Source organism: Dendrobates tinctorius, unplaced genomic scaffold, assembly GCF_039654945.1.
Source record: "Dendrobates tinctorius isolate UK_male_01 unplaced genomic scaffold, ASM3965494v1 ptg000084l, whole genome shotgun sequence".
Classification (NCBI taxonomy): Eukaryota; Metazoa; Chordata; class Amphibia; order Anura; family Dendrobatidae; genus Dendrobates; species Dendrobates tinctorius.
This window is the reverse complement of record NW_027361752.1, coordinates 50,792,781-50,812,458: the sequence shown is the minus strand read 5'-3', so window position 1 is coordinate 50,812,458 and position 19,678 is coordinate 50,792,781. Positions and strand designations below refer to the sequence as shown.

At 48.9% G+C, this 19,678-nt stretch overlaps 1 protein-coding gene and 1 long non-coding RNA gene across 3 annotated transcripts in view; one reads left to right on the top strand and one right to left on the bottom strand.

Annotated features, from left to right (window-relative positions):
• The window catches only part of LOC141097485 (uncharacterized), a 159,143-nt gene that overhangs the window by 96,532 nt on the left and 42,933 nt on the right, over nt 1-19,678 (top strand). The window contains exon 2 of the long non-coding RNA XR_012233969.1: nt 6,823-7,047. This is a non-coding gene — a long non-coding RNA (uncharacterized lncRNA). The remainder of the gene's footprint in view (nt 1-6,822; nt 7,048-19,678) is intronic.
• SH3BGR (SH3 domain binding glutamate rich protein) overlaps nt 498-19,678 on the bottom strand; it is a 63,800-nt gene continuing 44,619 nt past the window's right edge. For both annotated transcript variants that reach the window (XM_073584690.1, XM_073584691.1), the window contains 3 exons: nt 5,440-5,499; nt 2,449-2,524; nt 498-797 (listed from right to left, as the gene is read on the bottom strand). In XM_073584690.1, the coding sequence (XP_073440791.1) occupies nt 2,480-2,524; nt 5,440-5,499 (105 nt within the window). In that variant the 3' untranslated portion in view covers nt 498-797; nt 2,449-2,479. The remainder of the gene's footprint in view (nt 798-2,448; nt 2,525-5,439; nt 5,500-19,678) is intronic.

The window sequence follows — 19,678 nt, the reverse complement described above, 5'->3', positions numbered from 1 at the left end:
AAGTGTGTCCTTTGGTGGTTTATTATTTGATATTATGACCTCAGCGCCTGGACGTCCCTTCACAGTTGATCATCATAGAATGGTGATCCAAGTTTGGTTAAGGTCGGTGAGAATTGAAAGAGGATGACAAATAGGAGGTCAGAGATAAATATTGGAAGACGGGTCCTAGAAGCACAGAGTATTTCAGAAGAGGTCTGAGAGGTGGTTGCTTAACTATGATGTTGATAGTGAGGATAGACCGGTGTATGTTGGGGTCAGTGAAGTGAAGACAAGCGAGAGGTCACCAATGGAGGAAAGAACAAGGTCTAGCAGCACAGAGCATTTCAGGAGAACTGTGCTGATTTTGCTGGAAGGTGATGACTCATGTGGTTGTGTTAGTGAAGACAGAACTACATGCGACACCTATGTCACTACAGTGTATGAGACGGCTGAGGTGATAGGTATAAGATTTTCCTGGAGGAAACACAAAACTATAAAAGACACACAAATTTCTTAAGTCTCCTTGAAAAAGAAATCAAGTTTTAATTCTAACTTTATTACAAATCGCGTCCATAATACCCAGTGAGTAAGAAATCCTGAGGATATCCAGTGCAAAATTCACCACCGCACATGATTCAAACCCATGTGAAAACCCCTGGTGGAAATGAAAGTTAAGGTGCCGAGAAGGGGCTCCGCGGAGCTGCTCATAGGCCGTATGGAGAGGCGTCGTGTCGGACTTCAGAAAAAAATTTTGTGGAATCAAATTGCAGATTAGTGGCCAGATGCAGTTCTCTACTGAGATAATTATTTGTGGTGGCCTGAAAGAAAAGATAACAGATAGGTTAAAGTGTCATAAAGAGGTGTCCATCGTTGATGGTCTCATTGAAAGAAGGGGTTGAGGCCTCATTCAGAAGTTCGTTCTTCACATACGTGTTCTATCTCACAGATACACCATTTACCCATTAGAATCTATGGAACTGTTCACACGTCCGCATTTTATGCGTAGCTGTAAAATCACTGATATTTAAATGAGGCCTTGGAGCGAGGCTGCAGGTTGTGTGTCTATTTTCGCATGGAAATACAAAGTGATCAGGGTGTTATAAAAAAAAAAATAGGGTCGAGGGTAAAAACGAGAGAAGCCCCAACCCCTCAATATATATTTTTTTTAAACAGTTGCGAATTTCAAAATATAAATCTACAACCTGAGTTTCCAAAAAGTTGGGGCACTGTGTAAAATGTAAAGAAAATAAGGATGCAATGATGTGAAAATCTCTTCTTGTCATATTTTATTCACAACAGGGTACAGATCAGAAATTTAATTTGAAAATCTTAACTCTGGAAAAGTAATTGTTATGATAGTGTAGCAACTCCCTTTGGAAAATAGGTAACACAGAAAACTGCAACTGACCCTGCCGGTCTTGTACAGACTATAGATCCTGACCCACAGTCCCTGATATAGCCCTAACCACAGACTAGACGATGGTAACTTGGACCTATGCTGCCTGAAAGGCCGTCGAGCGCTTCACATTTCTCCTAAAGGACCGTAGGGAAGACCAGAGTGTACATTACTTATAGAAGGAAAAGTGTGCTGAATTAGAAAAGATCCCAGAGTGAGTAAAGAAACCACAAAATACAAATGAGTTGTAAGAAGCTTGTTAATGGTTATAGGAAGCAATTGATTCCAGTTATTTTTTCCAAAGGGTATGCAACCAAATTTTAAGTTGCGGCTTCCAACAATTTTGTCCAGCCCATTTTTAGGGTTTTGTGTGAAATTATGTTTAATTTGTCTTTTTTTCTCTGTTTTTTATTTTGTTTCAATACACACAAAGGAAATAAACGTGTATACCAAGACGTGTAATTGCAATAATTTTGGAGCCTCTAAAAGGATTTCCTTCAGGATTACCCTGTATTTTCTCCTTCTTCCCATCAAATCTGACCAGCTTCCCTGCCCCTGCTGAAGAGAAGCCTCCCCACAGCGGAATGCTGACACCACCATGTGTGATGATGGGGATGGTGTTTTCAGAGTTAGGTCCAGTGTTAATTATCTACTACACATCACATAGCATTTAGCCCCAAAAGTTCTCTAGTTTAACTTTATATGATCATAGCCCCTTCTCCCACATGCTCGCTGTGTCCTATACATTGAATGTGAAAGAAGGTGCTATGGTCAGATGAGCACATACTCTATGTGTGAACGGCCCAGTCACAGTGCAGACTAAAATCCCAGTGAGAATCTGTGGGAAAACTTGTAAATCGCGGATCACAGACATCTCCATCCAGTCTCACTGAGCGAGTGTGCAAAGAAGAAGGGGCAAAAATGTCACCTCTAGATGTGCAAAGCTGGGAATCAAGTACTATAATCATTTTTTTATGTATTCGCAATAAAAAATATTCTATAAAGATTTTTGGACTCCTATTTCTCCCCTTTTTGATAAAAGCAATGTGTGTAGATCAGCCACCAAACAATACCTGAATAGTACAACAGAGGTAGCTCTGATCTCTAGGATTCTTCTTCTCCTTGTTCATCATCTGCTTCTGCTGCCACCTATAAGAACAGAAAAATTAATTTGCATTAGTGAACGGCACAGTAAACAAAAACCTAGGGTCGGCTGGGTATGTGCCCTGGGGGCGGCATTGTATTGTACGTTATTAGTTTCCCATGCTGTCATCAGGGGGCGGTGTAACTCTCCTGCCCAATGCCAAAAACTCCTGTCAGCAAGAGAAAAGAAGTCTGAGGAAAATGACGTCCACTTTGTTATGCTGTGTAGGGATTTGCTCTGATAGGTAATGGCAGGGCTGCAGTAACGAGGCAACACACAGGCTTAAAGTCCAATTTCAGTGGTTTAATGTCACGTTGCAAACAGCAGACTAACAGAAAGTAAGGAAAAACATAAATGTACTCCAGCTTGGAGAACCACTGGTCCCAGACTCACCCCTTGCATGGGACGGGCTTACCTAAGCGACTGCCAGGTCCGCGGCATCCGCCAGGTGCCATTCCCAGGGTTGTTGAGAGTCTTGCTGCTATAGTCCTGCAGCACGGGGATCCTGTATACAAGTTCAGGCTGAGTCCACACAAGTTCCTGTAACTTCCAGACACACTCACCATGTGCCAAACACCAACCTCCATTACATAGCCCATATCCCCTCCCACCGGTGAGGTAGACATCACATGGGCTGATCACGTGACCCTGACATCATCGCAGGTCCTGTCTTTAGGGAAAAACCCGGCCAAACATTAATCTGCTGGAATAAATGTATCTCCCATCCAGTAAAACACCCTTTACTGTACCACAGCTGGGTATTGCGTGGTCACTATTTGGTGGCGTATGAGCACAATATGGCACCATATCAGCACACCACTATAGCACTATGTGGCATAATATAGCACTATATCAGCATCATATGGCATAATATCAGCATCTTATGGCACAACATGGCACTTTATCAGCATCTTTTTTCACTATGTAGGCATAATATGGCATTGTATCAATATCTTTTGGCACCATATGTGGCATAATACAGCACTATATCAGCATCTTACGGGTAACGTTTGGTTTCACATATTGATTATATGACAGTCTTGGCAAAATATGGGCAATGTATGCACAGTCCGTACATGGCACTGTCTGTATATGGCACAGTCTGTATATGGCACAGTCTGTATATGGCACAGTCTGTATATGGCACAGTCTGGACATGGCACAGTCTGGACATGGCACAGTCTGTATATGGCACAGTCTGTATATGGCACAGTCTGTATATGGCACAGTCTGGACATGGCACAGTCTGGACATGGCACAGTCTGGACATGGCACAGTCTGTATATGGCACAGTCTGGACATGGCACAGTCTGGACATGGCACAGTCTGTACATGGCACTGTCTGTACATGGCACTGTCTGTATATGGCACTGTCTGTATATGGCACAGTCTGTACATGGCACAGTCTGTACATGGCACTGTCTGTACATGGCACAGTCTGTACATGGCACAGTCTGTACATGGCACTGTCTGTACATGGCACTGTCTGTATATGGCACTGTCTGGACATGGCACTGTCTGTATATGGCACTGTCTGTATATGGCACTGTCTGTATATGGCACACTCTGTACATGGCACTGTCTGTACATGGCACAGTCTGGACATGGCACTGTCTGGACATGGCACTGTCTGGACATGGCACTGTCTGTATATGGCACAGTCTGGACATGGCACAGTCTGGACATGGCACAGTCTGGACATGGCACTGTCTGGACATGGCACTGTCTGGACATGGCACAGTCTGTATATGGCACTGTCTGTATATGGCACTGTCTGTATATGGCACTGTCTGTATATGGCACTGTCTGTACATGGCACTGTCTGTATATGGCACTGTCTGTATATGGCACAGTCTGTACATGGCACAGTCTGTACATGGCACTGTCTGTACATGGCACAGTCTGTACATGGCACAGTCTGTACATGGCACTGTCTGTACATGGCACTGTCTGTATATGGCACTGTCTGGACATGGCACTGTCTGTATATGGCACTGTCTGTATATGGCACTGTCTGTATATGGCACACTCTGTACATGGCACTGTCTGTACATGGCACAGTCTGGACATGGCACTGTCTGGACATGGCACTGTCTGGACATGGCACTGTCTGTATATGGCACAGTCTGGACATGGCACAGTCTGGACATGGCACAGTCTGGACATGGCACTGTCTGGACATGGCACAGTCTGTATATGGCACTGTCTGTATATGGCACTGTCTGTATATGGCACAGTCTGGACATGGCACAGTCTGTATATGGCACAGTCTGGACATGGCACAGTCTGTACATGGCACAGTCTGTACATGGCACTGTCTGTACATGGCACAGTCTGTACATGGCACAGTCTGTACATGGCACTGTCTGTATATGGCACAGTCTGGACATGGCACAGTCTGGACATGGCACTGTCTGGACATGGCACTGTCTGTATATGGCACTGTCTGTATATGGCACAGTCTGGACATGGCACAGTCTGTACATGGCACTGTCTGTACATGGCACAGTCTGTACATGGCACTGTCTGTACATGGCACAGTCTGTACATGGCACAGTCTGGACATGGCACTGTCTGGACATGGCACTGTCTGTATATGGCACAGTCTGGACATGGCACAGTCTGGACATGGCACAGTCTGGACATGGCACAGTCTGGACATGGCACTGTCTGTATATGGCACAGTCTGGACATGGCACTGTCTGTACATGGCACTGTCTGGAAGCTTTATCTGGGCACTGTACTGCACTTTTCATCCATGCAGAATCATAATTTGCTAATCAATGGGGATACGACAATGGGGGGGCTGCAGCAATTCTGAGAAAGGGGCTCTGGATCCAGGATATTGGACAGCGGAGCCCTGTCTTGTATGGAGGGGAGGTGTGGAGCACAGCAGATCTCGTTGTTGTCCTCATCTTACCTCCTCGACCACTCCTACTTTTTCTTCTTCTTCTGCTGCTGTCTCTGTTTCAGGTTCTTCCTGAAAAAGTTAAATATAAAAATAAATCTAAAAGTTTCCTGGTGTTTTCCTAATCTTAAAAACATATGCACAAAGGCGCTGGTTCCTACGTGATAAGGCCTGCAGCTGCAAATATAGACAACAACCACCCAATTTGTCCAACAGTAAAAGTCAATTAATAAAAATAGGTAATTTGCGCTAGCAGGATAAATACTGAACAAACAGTGTATAAACTCACACAGTGTATAGACACATACAAGACACTTCTCCCCTTCTCACACCAGGGGTAATACCGTTCATACGTTGCAAAGAAATGTCCACAGTGGAACTGGTTCACAGAATGTATATAACGATACCTTCGTTCGGATGAATTAGGAACTAATAGAAGACTCCTTCCTCAAGCAGGGTCCCGATGCAGAGGTGACGCTGCAAGCAGTAGTAATACTGACGGTGGTAGGCTTTAGAACGTTAAAGCTCAGTTGGAGAATGCAGGTATTGGACGCTGCTCCGGCCGGTAGCAAGGGTCCTTCTAATCGCGTGACCGCCGCCGACACCCAGCGAGTATAACCGCGCGAATAGAATTCAAAAGCCGGCAAGGTAGCAAAACGTGCAGGACCTTGCGTGACGTCACGGTCACGCGGAGCACCACGTGACTGGCTAGTGAGCGCAAAAAAGACCAAAAAACTGTCTTACGCGTTTCGGAATCACCGGATCTCTGAGGAATCGTTATATACATTCTGTGAACCAGTTCCACTGTGGACATTTCTTTGCAACGTATGAACGGTATTACCCCTGGTGTGAGAAGGGGAGAAGTGTCTTGTATGTGTCTATACACTGTGTGAGTTTATACACTGTTTGTTCAGTATTTATCCTGCTAGCGCAAATTACCTATTTTTATTAATTGAGTTTTCCTAATCTTGTTCAACTTCTTCCAGAAATAGGGGGCAGTAATATTTGAAAACTGACTAAAGATAAATTCCCCACTGTGTTTTCATTCGTATTTTCAGTTTAGGGCTCTATACAGGATAAATCTAAAGGCGCGGTAACTCATCAGAACAGCGCCACAGCCTTCAACAGGTTGTCTGTGGTATTACAGTTAAGCTCATAGGTGCCATTGCAAATCGTTGTGTTTACTATACAGTCAACTTTTGGTTTTCAGAAGGTTTGCTGCTTCAGTTTTAATCGTAGCAATTTACGTAATCTCCAAATTGTTACAGAAAAAATGTGAAGTCATTCCTTGTTATGAAAATTAACTTAATCACAAAAACCTCATTTCCACTGAATTTCAGCCCTGACACAAAATTACCGTAAGTGTTTACATCATTTCTGTGATCTTCTCCTTAGCTTAGGAGGAAGTGTTAACAAGGACAAGGCAGCTGATATCACTCTGTCATGGTGAGTGCGTCAAAGAAGACCCCAGACATCATACTCAGAAGGGAGTGAGAACATTTTTAAAGCAATCCACAGGAAGCAGACTGGAACAAAAACAAAATCCTCTAAACTGCATGCTCGCAAACACCAGAAGCCTGACAAACAAGATGGAAGAACTAGAAGTAGAAATATCTGCAGGTAACTATGACATAGTGGGAATAACCGAGACATGGTGAGATGAAAGCTATGACTGAAAAGGAGCAGAACTGAGCTTACTATAGAGATATGGGAGCAGAACCGAGCTTAGTACAGAGAAATGGGAGGAGAACCGAGCTTATAACAGAGATATGGGAGCAGAACCGAGCTTACTACAGAGATATGGGAGCAGAACCGAGCTTACTACAGAGATATGGGAGCAGAACTGAGCTTACTACAGAGATAAGGGAGCAGAACTGAGCTTACTACAGAGATATGGGAGCAGAATTGAGCTTACTACAGAGATAAGGGAGCAGAATTGAGCTTACTACAGAGATAAGGGAGCAGAACTGAGCTTACTACAGAGAAATGGGAGGAGAACCGAGCTTATAACAGAGATAAGGGAGCAGAACCGAGCTTACTACAGAGATAATGGAGCAGAACTGAGCTTACTACAGAGATATGGGAGGAGAACCAAGCTTATAACAGAGATATGGGAGCAGAACCGAGCTTACTACTGAGATATGGGAGCAGAACCGAGCTTACTACAGAGATATGGGAGCAGAACTGAGCTTACTACAGAGATATGGGAGCAGAATTGAGCTTACTACAGAGATAAGGGAGCAAAACTGAGCTTACTCCAGAGATATAGGAGCAGAACTGAGCTTACTACTGAGATAAGGGAACAGAACCGAGCTTACTCCAGAGTTATAGGAGCAGAACCGAGCTTACTACAGAGATATGGGAGCAGAACTGAGCTTACTACAGAGATAAGGGAGCAAAACTGAGCTTACTACAGATATATGGGAGCAGAACTGAGCTTACTACAGAGATTAGGGAGCAGAACTGAGCTTACTACAGAGATAAGGAAGAAGAGAGTTTACTAAGTCTACTCCATAGATACAGGAACAATACCAAGCTTAAGGGCCGGAGGCTGAAAGTCCTGACAGCAGCACTAAATACACAGCAGCGGCACTCAGGTATTCCATCAAATTGTGTGTAGTGTTTACATGTTGGATCATTTGATTATTGGCGCTATATATTCTAACTTTCTTTTACTGTCATCTCTGCTAACATTTAATGGACACTATAAAATACCTATTGTTAGTCATTGGGTTCCTGCAGCTGCACAGCAGGAAACCGGAGCCATACATCCAGCGGTCTCCCATTCCTTTCCGACCGCTCAGGGACCTGCACAGCAATCTCAGCGATCCAGGCGCCCTGCTCAGACCAGCTCTCTGGGTCTGGATGTTGCGGCCACCTCTGGACCAGCAATGGTAGCGCAACCTGCTTTGCAGGAAACCACTCCAGAGGCTAAGTCCTCTCGCCGCGCTACTGGGCATGCCCACGAGGTGATCTCCCAGTGGAGATCGGGAGTCACGTGCTCAGGTCCTTCTCCTGATCCGATTGGCCCATCTCAGAGATCTGGAAGGTCCCGGAAGCGCATGGCTATAAAAGGCCCGCATGGCCACTCGGCCATGCGCTAGTATAGACTATACTTGCTATGTGTGAATGGTGATGGATGTATGATTCTGGTGTCTGATTCATTAAGATCCCCCTCCCTCTGATATTACGTATGTGGATAGGGAACTAGAGAGATAGTTAGCGCCAGTCAGTGGCAAGCTATAGGCCACAGTGCATACCGCACCTCTACACTAGCATCCGATGGTGTCACGCCTCACGACACTATCATATAGCGGCAGTAGTTACTGCCGCGCTGCAGTTAGCAGCACTTACCGGCGTCCGCGGTAGCGACGCCGCACGCACGGTAGGTCTAGACGGACACCGACCTCAGTCTTGGGCCGTGTCCTGTGACCGTACACCGTGTGTGCAATCCAGCTGAGACCTGTGAAGCTAACAGGCCCGGCGTTTATGTTTCATTTTCCCTACAGCGCCTCTGTGTGTTAACAGAGTCCGCTCAGCGCACATCGGGTGGCAATTAACCCGTGCGCGTTGTACCGCCATATAGCGCGTCTGCCATTGTCTAGCAGCGGGTTTTACACCTACTGCACGGTGGACCACGGGCGGCGAACGCTCTTTCTATTATTTATATTTAGTGCGTTCTGCCGTCCCTAACATTATACATTATAGCGCCAAGGTCTGGCTAGTAATGGCGGACCTGCAGCAGCTACAGCGGTACATTCGGCAGCTGGAGAGCAGGTTGGCTGCTATCGAGAGCTCCACCTCAGCTGTGAATGCTACAGTAGCCGCTGCTCAGGCAGTCGCAGAGGCTGTCTCACGCGTGTCCACATCTACACCTATGCGGCCAATATCTCGCCTCCCGCTCCCCGACAAGTTTTCAGGTGACAGCGCCACCTCTAGGGGATTCGTGAGTCAGTGCTCTATCCAGCTTGAGTTACTGGCCGCACTTTTCCCTACAGAGCGGGCTAAGGTGGGGTTTATTGTCTCTCTCCTATCTGGCAGGGCGTTAGAGTGGGCTACGCCATTGTGGGAGCGTGATGATCCCGTGGTTCAGGGCGCTGCTCAGTTCCTCGCGGCTCTGAAGCAGGTCTTTTTGGGACCACGGATCACGCACGACACCTCTCTCCAATTATTGGCCCTAACACAGGGGTCTCTCTCAGTCAGCATTTATGCCGTCCGATTCCGGACATTGGCTTCCGAACTAGAGTGGCCTGATAAAGTACTCATCCCTGTGTTTTGGAGAGGGTTAGCGGAGCATGTCAAAGATGCTCTAGCAACCAGAGAGGTCCCCACAAGTATGGAGGAAGTGATTGCCATCTCCACCCGCATTGATCTCCGATTTACGGAGCGCGGGCTGGAACGCGCGCAATCCAGACAAAGGGTTAACTTGGCTCCCACCTTCACCGAGCCGCTAAGATTTCCCGCTCAGGAGCTTACACCTTCAGAACCTAGGGAGGTGTCTCACGCCGGCCCCAAGCCACGTCCGGTGCGAAGCTCCGCACGTTGTTACCAGTGCCGGCAGTTTGGTCACTCGGCTAGCACGTGTCCTCTGCGGTCGAAAAAACTATCACGTACAGTGGTCGCAGGTGGTGGTCTGACAAATATGAAACCCTTTTCTCCCAAACTGGTATTCCGAGGGATCTTAGATAGCGGGGCTTCCACCTGGGAGGTAGAGGTTACGGTGGATTCCGGGGCTGAGGGGAACTTTATGTCCTCGACCTTCACCCAAAAACACGCTATTCCACTGGTGTTACTACCCCAACCTCTGACCATCAGGGTGGTTAATGGTGCACCTTTACCATCTCAGGTGACCCACCAGACAGCTCCACTCGGGCTCTCAATTTCACCCTCTCACCGTGAGGTTCTGTCCTTGTTCATTTTGCCAGATGGCATCGACCAGGTGCTTCTCGGAGTTCCCTGGCTCCGTTGTCATTCCCCTCATATTGTTTGGGCTTCGGGGAATATACTGTGTTGGAGCAAGGACTGTGAGGGAAGGTGCCTAAGGGGCAGTGTTCAGGTAGCTTCCACTGAAGTGCCCGCGGATCTCTCCACGCTTCCCAAACCATACCACCAGTACGCGGACGTCTTCTCTAAAAAATCTGCGGAGACGCTCCCGCCGCACCGTCCTAACGATTGCCTGACAGACCTTCTGCCAGGCACAGAACCTCCTAGAGGCTGTGTGTATCCGCTATCACTCCCCGAGACACAAGGCTATGTCTCAATATATCCGGGAGAACCTGGCAAGAGTTTTTATCAGGAAGTCGGTGTCGCCGGCTGGCGCAGGGTTCTTCTTTGTGCAGAAGAAGAGCGGAGAGTTACGTCCCTGCATTGACTACAGAGGTCTCAACGCCATAACAGTTAAAAACAAATACCCTCTCCGGTTGATCTCGGAGCTATTTGACAGGTTGCGAGGGGCCCGGATCTTTACGAAATTAGATCTACGGGGGGCGTTCAACCTGATCTGCATTCGCGAAGGAGACGAGTGGAAGACAGCCTTTAATACCAGGGATGGCCACTACGAATATCTGTTCATGCTCTTCGGCCTCTGTAATGTGCCTGCTGTCTTCCAGGATTTCGTCAACGATGTCTTCGGCGATATGCTCTCTACCTCGGGGGTGGTCTATCTGGATGACAGTTTCATCTTTTCTCCAGATTTGACCTCCCACCAGAGAGACGTCTGCAGGGTCTTCGACCATCTGCGGGCGAACTCTCTTTTCGCCAAGCTGGAGAAGTGCCAGTTTGAGCAGGAGTCCTTGCCGTTCCTGGGCTACATCATCTCGGCCCAGGGGTTGGCTATGGATCCGGCCAAACTGCAAGCGGTAATGGACTGGCAGGAACCACACTCACTCAAAGCGGTGCAGTGCTTTTTGGGGTTCGTCAACTATTACCGCCATTGCTCTCACAAAGAAAGGAGCTAATCCTAAGGCTTCGTCTGAACAAGTCTCCAAGGCCTTCTCGTCTCTAAAATCCCGTTTTGCTGGCGCTCCCATCTTACACCGGCCCGATGTGGATAAGCCCTTTATCCTGGAGGTAGATGCGTTTTCCGTCGGAGCAGGAGCAGTCCTTTTCCAGAAGGATGCTCAAGGTCGGAAGCATCCCCACTTCTTCTTGTCAAAGACCTTCTCACCGGCAGAGAAGAATTACTCCATCGGGGACAGGGAGCTGCTGGCAATGAAGTTGGCCTTTTCCGAGTGGAGACATCTCCTGGAGGGAGCCCGGTTTCCCTTCCAGGTGTATACGGACCATAAAAATTTGGTCTATTTACAAACGGCCCAGCGCTTGAACTCTCGTCAAGCTAGGTGGTCGCTCATCTTCTCCCGCTTCTGCATCACCTTGCACTCTCTCTCTGGAGAGAACGTCCGTGCGGATGCTCTCTCGCGCTCGGTGGTCTCAGCAGAGGAAGGGGAGGCTGAGCCACAGCTAATTCTCCCTACGGAGAGCTTTACGACCATGGCTCCAGTTGTGCTTGAGTCAGTGCCACCGGGCAAGACCTTTGTGCCTCCTCAGCTACGGCCGGAGGTTCTCGCGTGGGTACACGCATCCAGACCACAGAACTCCTGGCAAGGTCGCATTGGTGGCCGCACATGGCTCGAGACACTAAGGAATACATACAGGCATGCGTCTCGTGTGCGCGGAACAGGTCCTCTAGACCAGTTGTCCCCAACCTTTTTTGCACCAGGGACCGGCTTGAACCAAGACCATTCTTCCATGGCCCGGCAGGGCGGGGATGGAGGTGTGACAGGGGCGGTGCTTTGGTCATAAGGGGGCGGGGCTATGGACGCGGTTGTAGTTTAGCAGTGCATATTTATCATTTAATTATAACATTTTTAATGTGACTCAACTCACCATAGGTTTTGAATGAGTGGGAGCACAGGGCTTGTTTCTCTGTTTCAGTGGGAGCACTGGGCTACTTCTACTGATGACCGTCACTGCTAATGATGATTGGAACCTACAAGGAAATGGAGCATTGAGCACTTAAGAACAATTGTACTGGAGTACTGTACATGCTGATTATTTTCTAATCATCAGAAAATGTATGTGTGGTCCCCCCCGTCCAGCTCTGTGTGGCTCCCCCTGTTGTATGCATGGCTCCCCTGTCCCATCCTGTATACATGGCTCTGCTCCCACTCTCCCATCCTGTATACATGGCTCCGCTCCCATCCTCCCATCCTGTATGCATGGCTCTGCTCCCACTCTTCTATCCTGTATACATGGCTTCCCTGTCCCATCCTGTATGCATGGCTCCGCTCCCACTCTCCCTCCCTTGTATACATGGCTTCGCTCCCACTCTCCCGGCCTCCCTTGTATATATGGCTCCGCTCCCACTCTCCCTCCCTTGTATATATGGCTCCGCTCCCACTCTCCCTCCCTTGTATATATGGCTCCGCTCCCACTCTCCCTCCCTTGTATATATGGCTCCGCTCCCACTCTCCCTCCCTTGTATATATGGCTCCGCTCCCACTCTCCCTCCCTTGTATATATGGCTCCGCTCCCACTCTCCCTCCCTTGTATATATGGCTCCGCTCCCACTCTCCCTCCCTTGTATATATGGCTCCGCTCCCACTCTCCCTCCCTTGTATATATGGCTCCGCTCCCACTCTCCCTCCCTTGTATATATGGCTCCGCTCCCACTCTCCCTCCCTTATATATATGGCTCCGCTCCCATTCTCCCTCCCCTGTATATATGGCTCCGCTCCCACTCTCCCTCCCCTGAATATATGGCTCCGCTCCCATTCTCCCTCCCCTGTATATATGGCTCCACTCCCACTCTCCCTCCCCTGTATATATGGCTCCGCTCCCACTCTCCCTCCCCTGTATATATGGCTCTGCTCCCATTCTCCCTCCCTTGTATATATGGCTCTGCTCCCACTCTCCCTCCCTTGTATATATGGCACTGCTCCCATTCTCCCTCCCCTGTATATATGGCTCCGCTCCCATTCTCCCTCCCCTGTATATATGGCTCCGCTCCCACTCTCCCTCCCCTGAATATATGGCTCCGCTCCCATTCTCCCTCCCCTGTATATATGGCTCCACTCCCACTCTCCCTCCCCTGTATATATGGCTCCGCTCCCACTCTCCCTCCCCTGTATATATGGCTCTGCTCCCATTCTCCCTCCCTTGTATATATGGCTCTGCTCCCACTCTCCCTCCCTTGTATATATGGCACTGCTCCCATTCTCCCTCCCCTGTATATATGGCTCCGCTCCCACTCTCCCTCCCCTGTGTATATGGCTCCACTCCCACTCTCCCTCCCCTGTATATATGGCTCTGCTCCCATTCTCCCTCCCCTGTATATATGGCTCTGCTCCCACTCTCCCTCCCTTGTATATATGGCACTGCTCCCATTCTCCCTCCCCTGTGTATATGGCTCCACTCCCACTCTCCCTCCCCTGTATATATGGCTCTGCTCCCATTCTCCCTCCCCTGTATATATGGCTCTGCTCCCACTCTCCCTCCCTTGTATATATGGCTCCGCTCCCACTCTCCCTCCCCTGTGTATATGGCTCCACTCCCACTCTCCCTCCCCTGTATATATGGCTCTGCTCCCATTCTCCCTCCCCTGTATATATGGCTCTGCTCCCACTCTCCCTCCCCTGTATATATGGCTCTGCTCCCACTCTCCCTCCCTTGTATATATGGCACTGCTCCCATTCTCCCTCCCCTGTATATATGGCTCCACTCCCACTCTCCCTCCCCTGTGTATATGGCTCCACTCCCACTCTCCCTCCCCTGTGTATATGGCTCCACTCCCACTCTCCCTCCCCTGTATATATGGCTCTGCTCCCATTCTCCCTCCCCTGTGTATATGGCTCTGCTCCCACTCTCCCTCCCTTGTATATATGGCACTGCTCCCATTCTCCCTCCCCTGTATATATGGCTCCGCTCCCACTCTCCCTCCCCTGTATATATGGCTCCGCTCCCACTCTCCCTCCCCTGTGTATATGGCTCCGCTCCCACTCTCCCTCCCTTGTATATATGGCACTGCTCCCATTCTCCCTCCCCTGTATATAAGGCTCCGCTCCCACTCTCCCTCCCCTGTATATATGGCTCCGCTCCCACTCTCCCTCCCTTATATATATGGCTCCGCTCCCACTCTCCCTCCCCTGTGTATATGGCTCCGCTCCCATTCTCCCTCCCTTATATTTATGGCTCCGCTCCCATTCTCCCTCCCTTATATTTATGGCTCCGCTCCCATTCTCCCTCCCTTATATTTATGGCTCCGCTCCCATTCTCCCTCCCTTATATTTATGGCTCCGCTCCCATTCTCCCTCCCTTATATTTATGGCTCCGCTCCCATTCTCCCTCCCTTATATTTATGGCTCCGCTCCCATTCTCCCTCCCTTATATTTATGGCTCCGCTCGGCTCCCCCATCCTCCCCATCATACTTACCCTCACGTCGCTGAACTTCCTTCCCGTCGCTGCACGTCCCTGCATCTCGCGGCGCTTCAGCTTCTTCCTGTGCGGAGCGGTCACGTGATACCGCTCATTAAGGTCCATGAATATGGACGCCACGCCTATGGGAGATGAGTGGCGTCCATATTCATGACCTTAAATGAGCGGTAGCACGTGACCGCTCAGCGCTGGATGAAGCCGCCGCGGGATGAAGCCGCCGCGGGATGAAGCCGCCGCGGGATGCAGGGTGAGTATCAGCTGCTGCACCGCCCCTGGCTCCCCTTGTGTCCGCGGACCGGCAAGGGCACTGCAACGGCCCGGTGCTGGGCCGCGGACCGGCGGTTGGGGACCCCTGCTCTAGACAGAGGCCGGCTGCGTTATTGTATCCTCTGCCGGTGGCAGATAGACCTTGGGAGATGGTTGGCATGGATTTTGTGGTTTGCCTTCCCAAGTCTGGTGGCAGTACGGTCATCTGGGTGGTCACCGACTACTTTTCTAAAATGGTGCATCTGGTGCCACTCGCGTGGTTGCCTTCCATTCGTGGTCTTGCCACACTGTTCATACAACATGTATTCCGTTTGCATGGCATGCCGGACAAAATTGTTAGTGATCGAGCACCCCAGTTCGCGTCTCGGTTTTGGAGGGAGCTCTGCAGCCTACTCAGCATTGAGCTAAACCTGTCCTCTGCTTACCATCCCGAGACGAATGGCTGAGAGAGCCAACCAAACCTTGGTCACGTACCTGCGGCATTTCGTCTCTGCCAGGCAGGATGACTGGGCATCCTTGCTACCATGGGCTGAATTTGCCCTGAATAATGCAGTGGCTGATTCCACTGGTCAGACGCCATTCCTTCTAAATTACGGCCAGCATCCACATGTCCCTGTCCTGATGCCAGTGTCCTCCGCTGACTCCAGGGTGGCAGACTGGGCAGTGGAGGCTCGCGACATTTGGGATCGCACTCAGGATGCTATTTGAGCCTCTAAAGAAAGAATGAGGGCATCCGCCGACACACATCGGCGACCCGCTCCAACCTTTTCCCCCGGCGACTTGGTGTGGCTCTCTGCTCGAAACATCAAGCTGCGGGCCGAGTCCACCAAGTTCGCGCCCCGATACATCGGACCTTTTTAAGGTTCTCGAGCGAATCAGCTCGGTGGTCTACCGCCTGACTCTTCCTGCACATATAGCCATTTCTGACATTTTCCACGTGTCCCTTCTCAAACCTGTTCACATGGCCTGGTTCTCTGAGTCATCTGCCGGGTCATCAGACTTGTCTTCGGATGAGTTTGAGGCTAACGCCATTGTGGGACGCAGGATTGTGCGTGGCAAAAACTTTTACTTTGTGGACTGGAAGGGTCATGGTCCAGACCTGGGAGCCAGTGGAGAACATCCACGCTCCACTCCTGATCGCGGCCTTTCAGCGTAGCGAGGCTCAGAGGGGGGAGCAATGTTAGGCGTCGGGTTCCTGCAGCTGCACAGCAGGAATAAAGACCCATACATCCAGCGGTCTTCAATTCCTTTCCGACCGCTCAGGGACCTGCACAGCAATCTCGGCGATCCAGGCGCCCTGCTCAGACCAGCTCTCTGGGTCTGGATGTTGCTGCCACCTCTGGACCAGCAATGGTAGCACAACCTGCTTTGCAGGAAACCACTCCAGAGGCTAAGTCCTCTCGCCGTGCTACTGGGCATGCCCACGAGGCGATCTCCCAGTGGAGATCGGGAGTCACGTGCTCAGGTCCTTCTCATGATCTGATTGGCCCATCTCAGAGGTCTGGAAGGTCCTGGAAGCGCATGGCTATAAAAGGCCCGCATGGCCATGCGCTAGTATAGACTATACTTGCTGTGTGTGAATGGTGATGGATGTATGATTCTGGTGTCTGACTCATTAAGATCCCCCTCTCTCTGATATTACGTATGTGGATAGGGAACTAGAGAGATAGTCAGCGCCAGTCAGTGGCAAGCTATAGGCCACAGTGCATACCGCACCTCTACACTAGCGTCCGATGGTGTCACGCCTCACGGCACTATCGTATAGCGGCAGTAGTTACCGCCGCACTGCAGTTAGCAGCACTTATCGGCGTCCGTGGTAGCGACGCCGCACGCACGGTAGGTCTAGACGGACACCGACCACAGTCTTTGGCCGTGTCCTGTGACCGTATACCGTGTGTGCACGCCAGCTGAGACCTGTGAAGCTAACAGGCTTGGCATTTGTTTCATTTTCCCTACAGCGCCTCTGTGTGTTAACAGAGTCCGCTCAGCGCACATCGGGTGGCAATTAACCCGTGCGTGTTGTACTGCCATATAGCGCGTCTGCCATTGTCTAGCAGCGGTTTTTACACCTACTGCACGGTGGACCCCGGGCAGCGAACGCGCTTTCTATTATTTATATTTAGTGCATTCCGCCGTCCCTAACACCTACGGTATATGGTAACGGAATACCATCCTGAATAGCAGTCTGACAATACTTAAAGGTATATATATAGTGTGACTGTAATAGTGCTGGTTTTTCTAGTGTTTGCTATTGGCAATACATCAAATAACTATCTGGTTAAAACTGCCATGAAAAAGGCTTGATCTGCAGGTGAAGTTTTATATGTGACAATTCCACCATCTGGTGGTCAATTAGATAAGAGCAACTGCTAGAGATGATCATTTATGGATGTCACTATAGCACTTTTTTCTGCACTAAGCACTTTTTTTGCATATGCACTTAACATCAAGCTAATTTCTTCCATAAAAATAATTATAATGTAATCATGATAGTAGTTTTATTGCTTTATTTGCCATAGAAAAGTCAATTTTGTGGACTTTAAAAAAAACAAACCTTTATTTTCCAGTACCATTTTGTTCCTGTATTTTTAAAACATTTTTGAATGAATTAATAAATTTCAATATTTTAAAAATGTTTGTGTCTCTAAAGATTTAATGAGAAATACAAAAATAAAAGTGTGTGTAATGACTGAAACACATTAAGCTGTTATTAAATGAAAAAAAATAAAAACACTACTAAAAAGAGCAATATTACCAACTTACAGTAATCGTATATTGGTAGATATCAGTCCTACAGAACATACACATGATTACTGTACAGTTTAATTTACACATGACGTTCTTTCTGATTCGGGTCGTTCACTTTTCCAGTCTTTTCCATCTGGCCCAGACCTCCATTACCACTTCTCCAGCCACAGCTCGTCTGCACAGATTACAACAAAAACACATTTCCAGGGACGTCGCCATCTATTTCCAACATACAAAAACTCCCCACTCTGCACTTGTGGTATGAAACACTGACCTCAATATTTAACAAACTGTGTCATTACTATGATTACTCCCTCCCCAAAAAATTAAATTGTCCCATAGAAAGTATTGCTATGCAAAGGCCTGTATTCTATATAATATCCCAAGTGCCCCCTTCCAGCAACAAATACCCTTGAGTGTCCACTTAAAATTAATAATGCCCCCCCAACAAAAATAATGGAACCTAAGTGCCCCTATCAAAACTAATAATGTTCCCATTTATAACAAATAATGTCCTCTGAGTGCCCACACAGCTCTGTATATATAGAATGATGGTCCTACAGCCCCCAATATACAATATGATGGTCCCCCAAAGTATGATGGTCTGCACTGCACCATATATATAGTTTGATGGCCCAAGTTCCCCCATATAAATAGTATGATAGCCCCAGTTCACCCATATATATAGTATGATCGCCCTAGTTCCCCCATATATATAGTACGATGGCCCTAGTTCCCCTATATATATAGTACGATGGCCCTAGTTCCCCCATATATAGTACGATGGCCCTAATTCTCCCATATATATAGTACGATGGCCCCAGTTCCCCCATATATATAGTACGATGGCCCTAATTCCCCCATATATATAGTATGATGGCCCCAGTTCCCCTATATATATAGTACGATGGCCCTAGTTCCCCCATATATATAGTACGATGGCCCTAGTTCCCCCATATATATATAGTACGATGGCCGCAGTTCCCCCATATATATAGTATGATGGCCCTAGTTCCCCCATATATGTAGTATGATAGCCCTTGTTCCCCCATATATATAGTATGATGGCCCTAGTTCCCCCATATATATAGTACGATGGCCCCAGTTCCCCATATATATAGTATGATATCCCTAGTTCCCCTATATACATACTATGATGGCCCTAGTTCCCCCATATATATAGTATGATGGCCTTAGTTCCCCCATATATATAGTATGATGGCCCTAGTTCCCCCATATACATACTATGATGGCCCTAGTTCCCCCATATATATAGTATGATGGCCCTAGTTCCCCCATATATATAGTATGATACAGGGGCGTATCTATGGGGGGGCAGCCGGGGCAGTTGCCCCGGGCGCAGCCAGCAGGGGGGCGCAGTCGAGGCCGCCTAATGCAGCGGTCCGAAGTGTCCCTCCCTGGCGGCTGCGTTCTGCCGCCCCCCCGGCCTGAGAGTCGGCGGTTCTCTGTGTCAGCTGTCAAGCTGACAGCTGGCGCAGAGAAGGTGCGCGTGCCGGCTCCCAGGGAACAATTGTACTGGCGTCTGTATAGACGCCAGTACAATTGCAGCTCTGACCGCCGGGCCAGAGCGACGTCAGCAGCGTGATCAGGTCATGTGATCACGCTGCTGACGTCACTCCCCGGCGTCCAAAGTGAACGCTCAGCGCTGGTGGTAAGTGTGCTCCAATGTGGAGCTGAAGAAACCACCGAAGATGGGGGGTGTTAATGTGTGGCGATGGGGGGTTAATGAGTGGGGATGGGGGTTAATGAGTGGGGATGGGGGTTAATGAGTGCGGGGGTTAA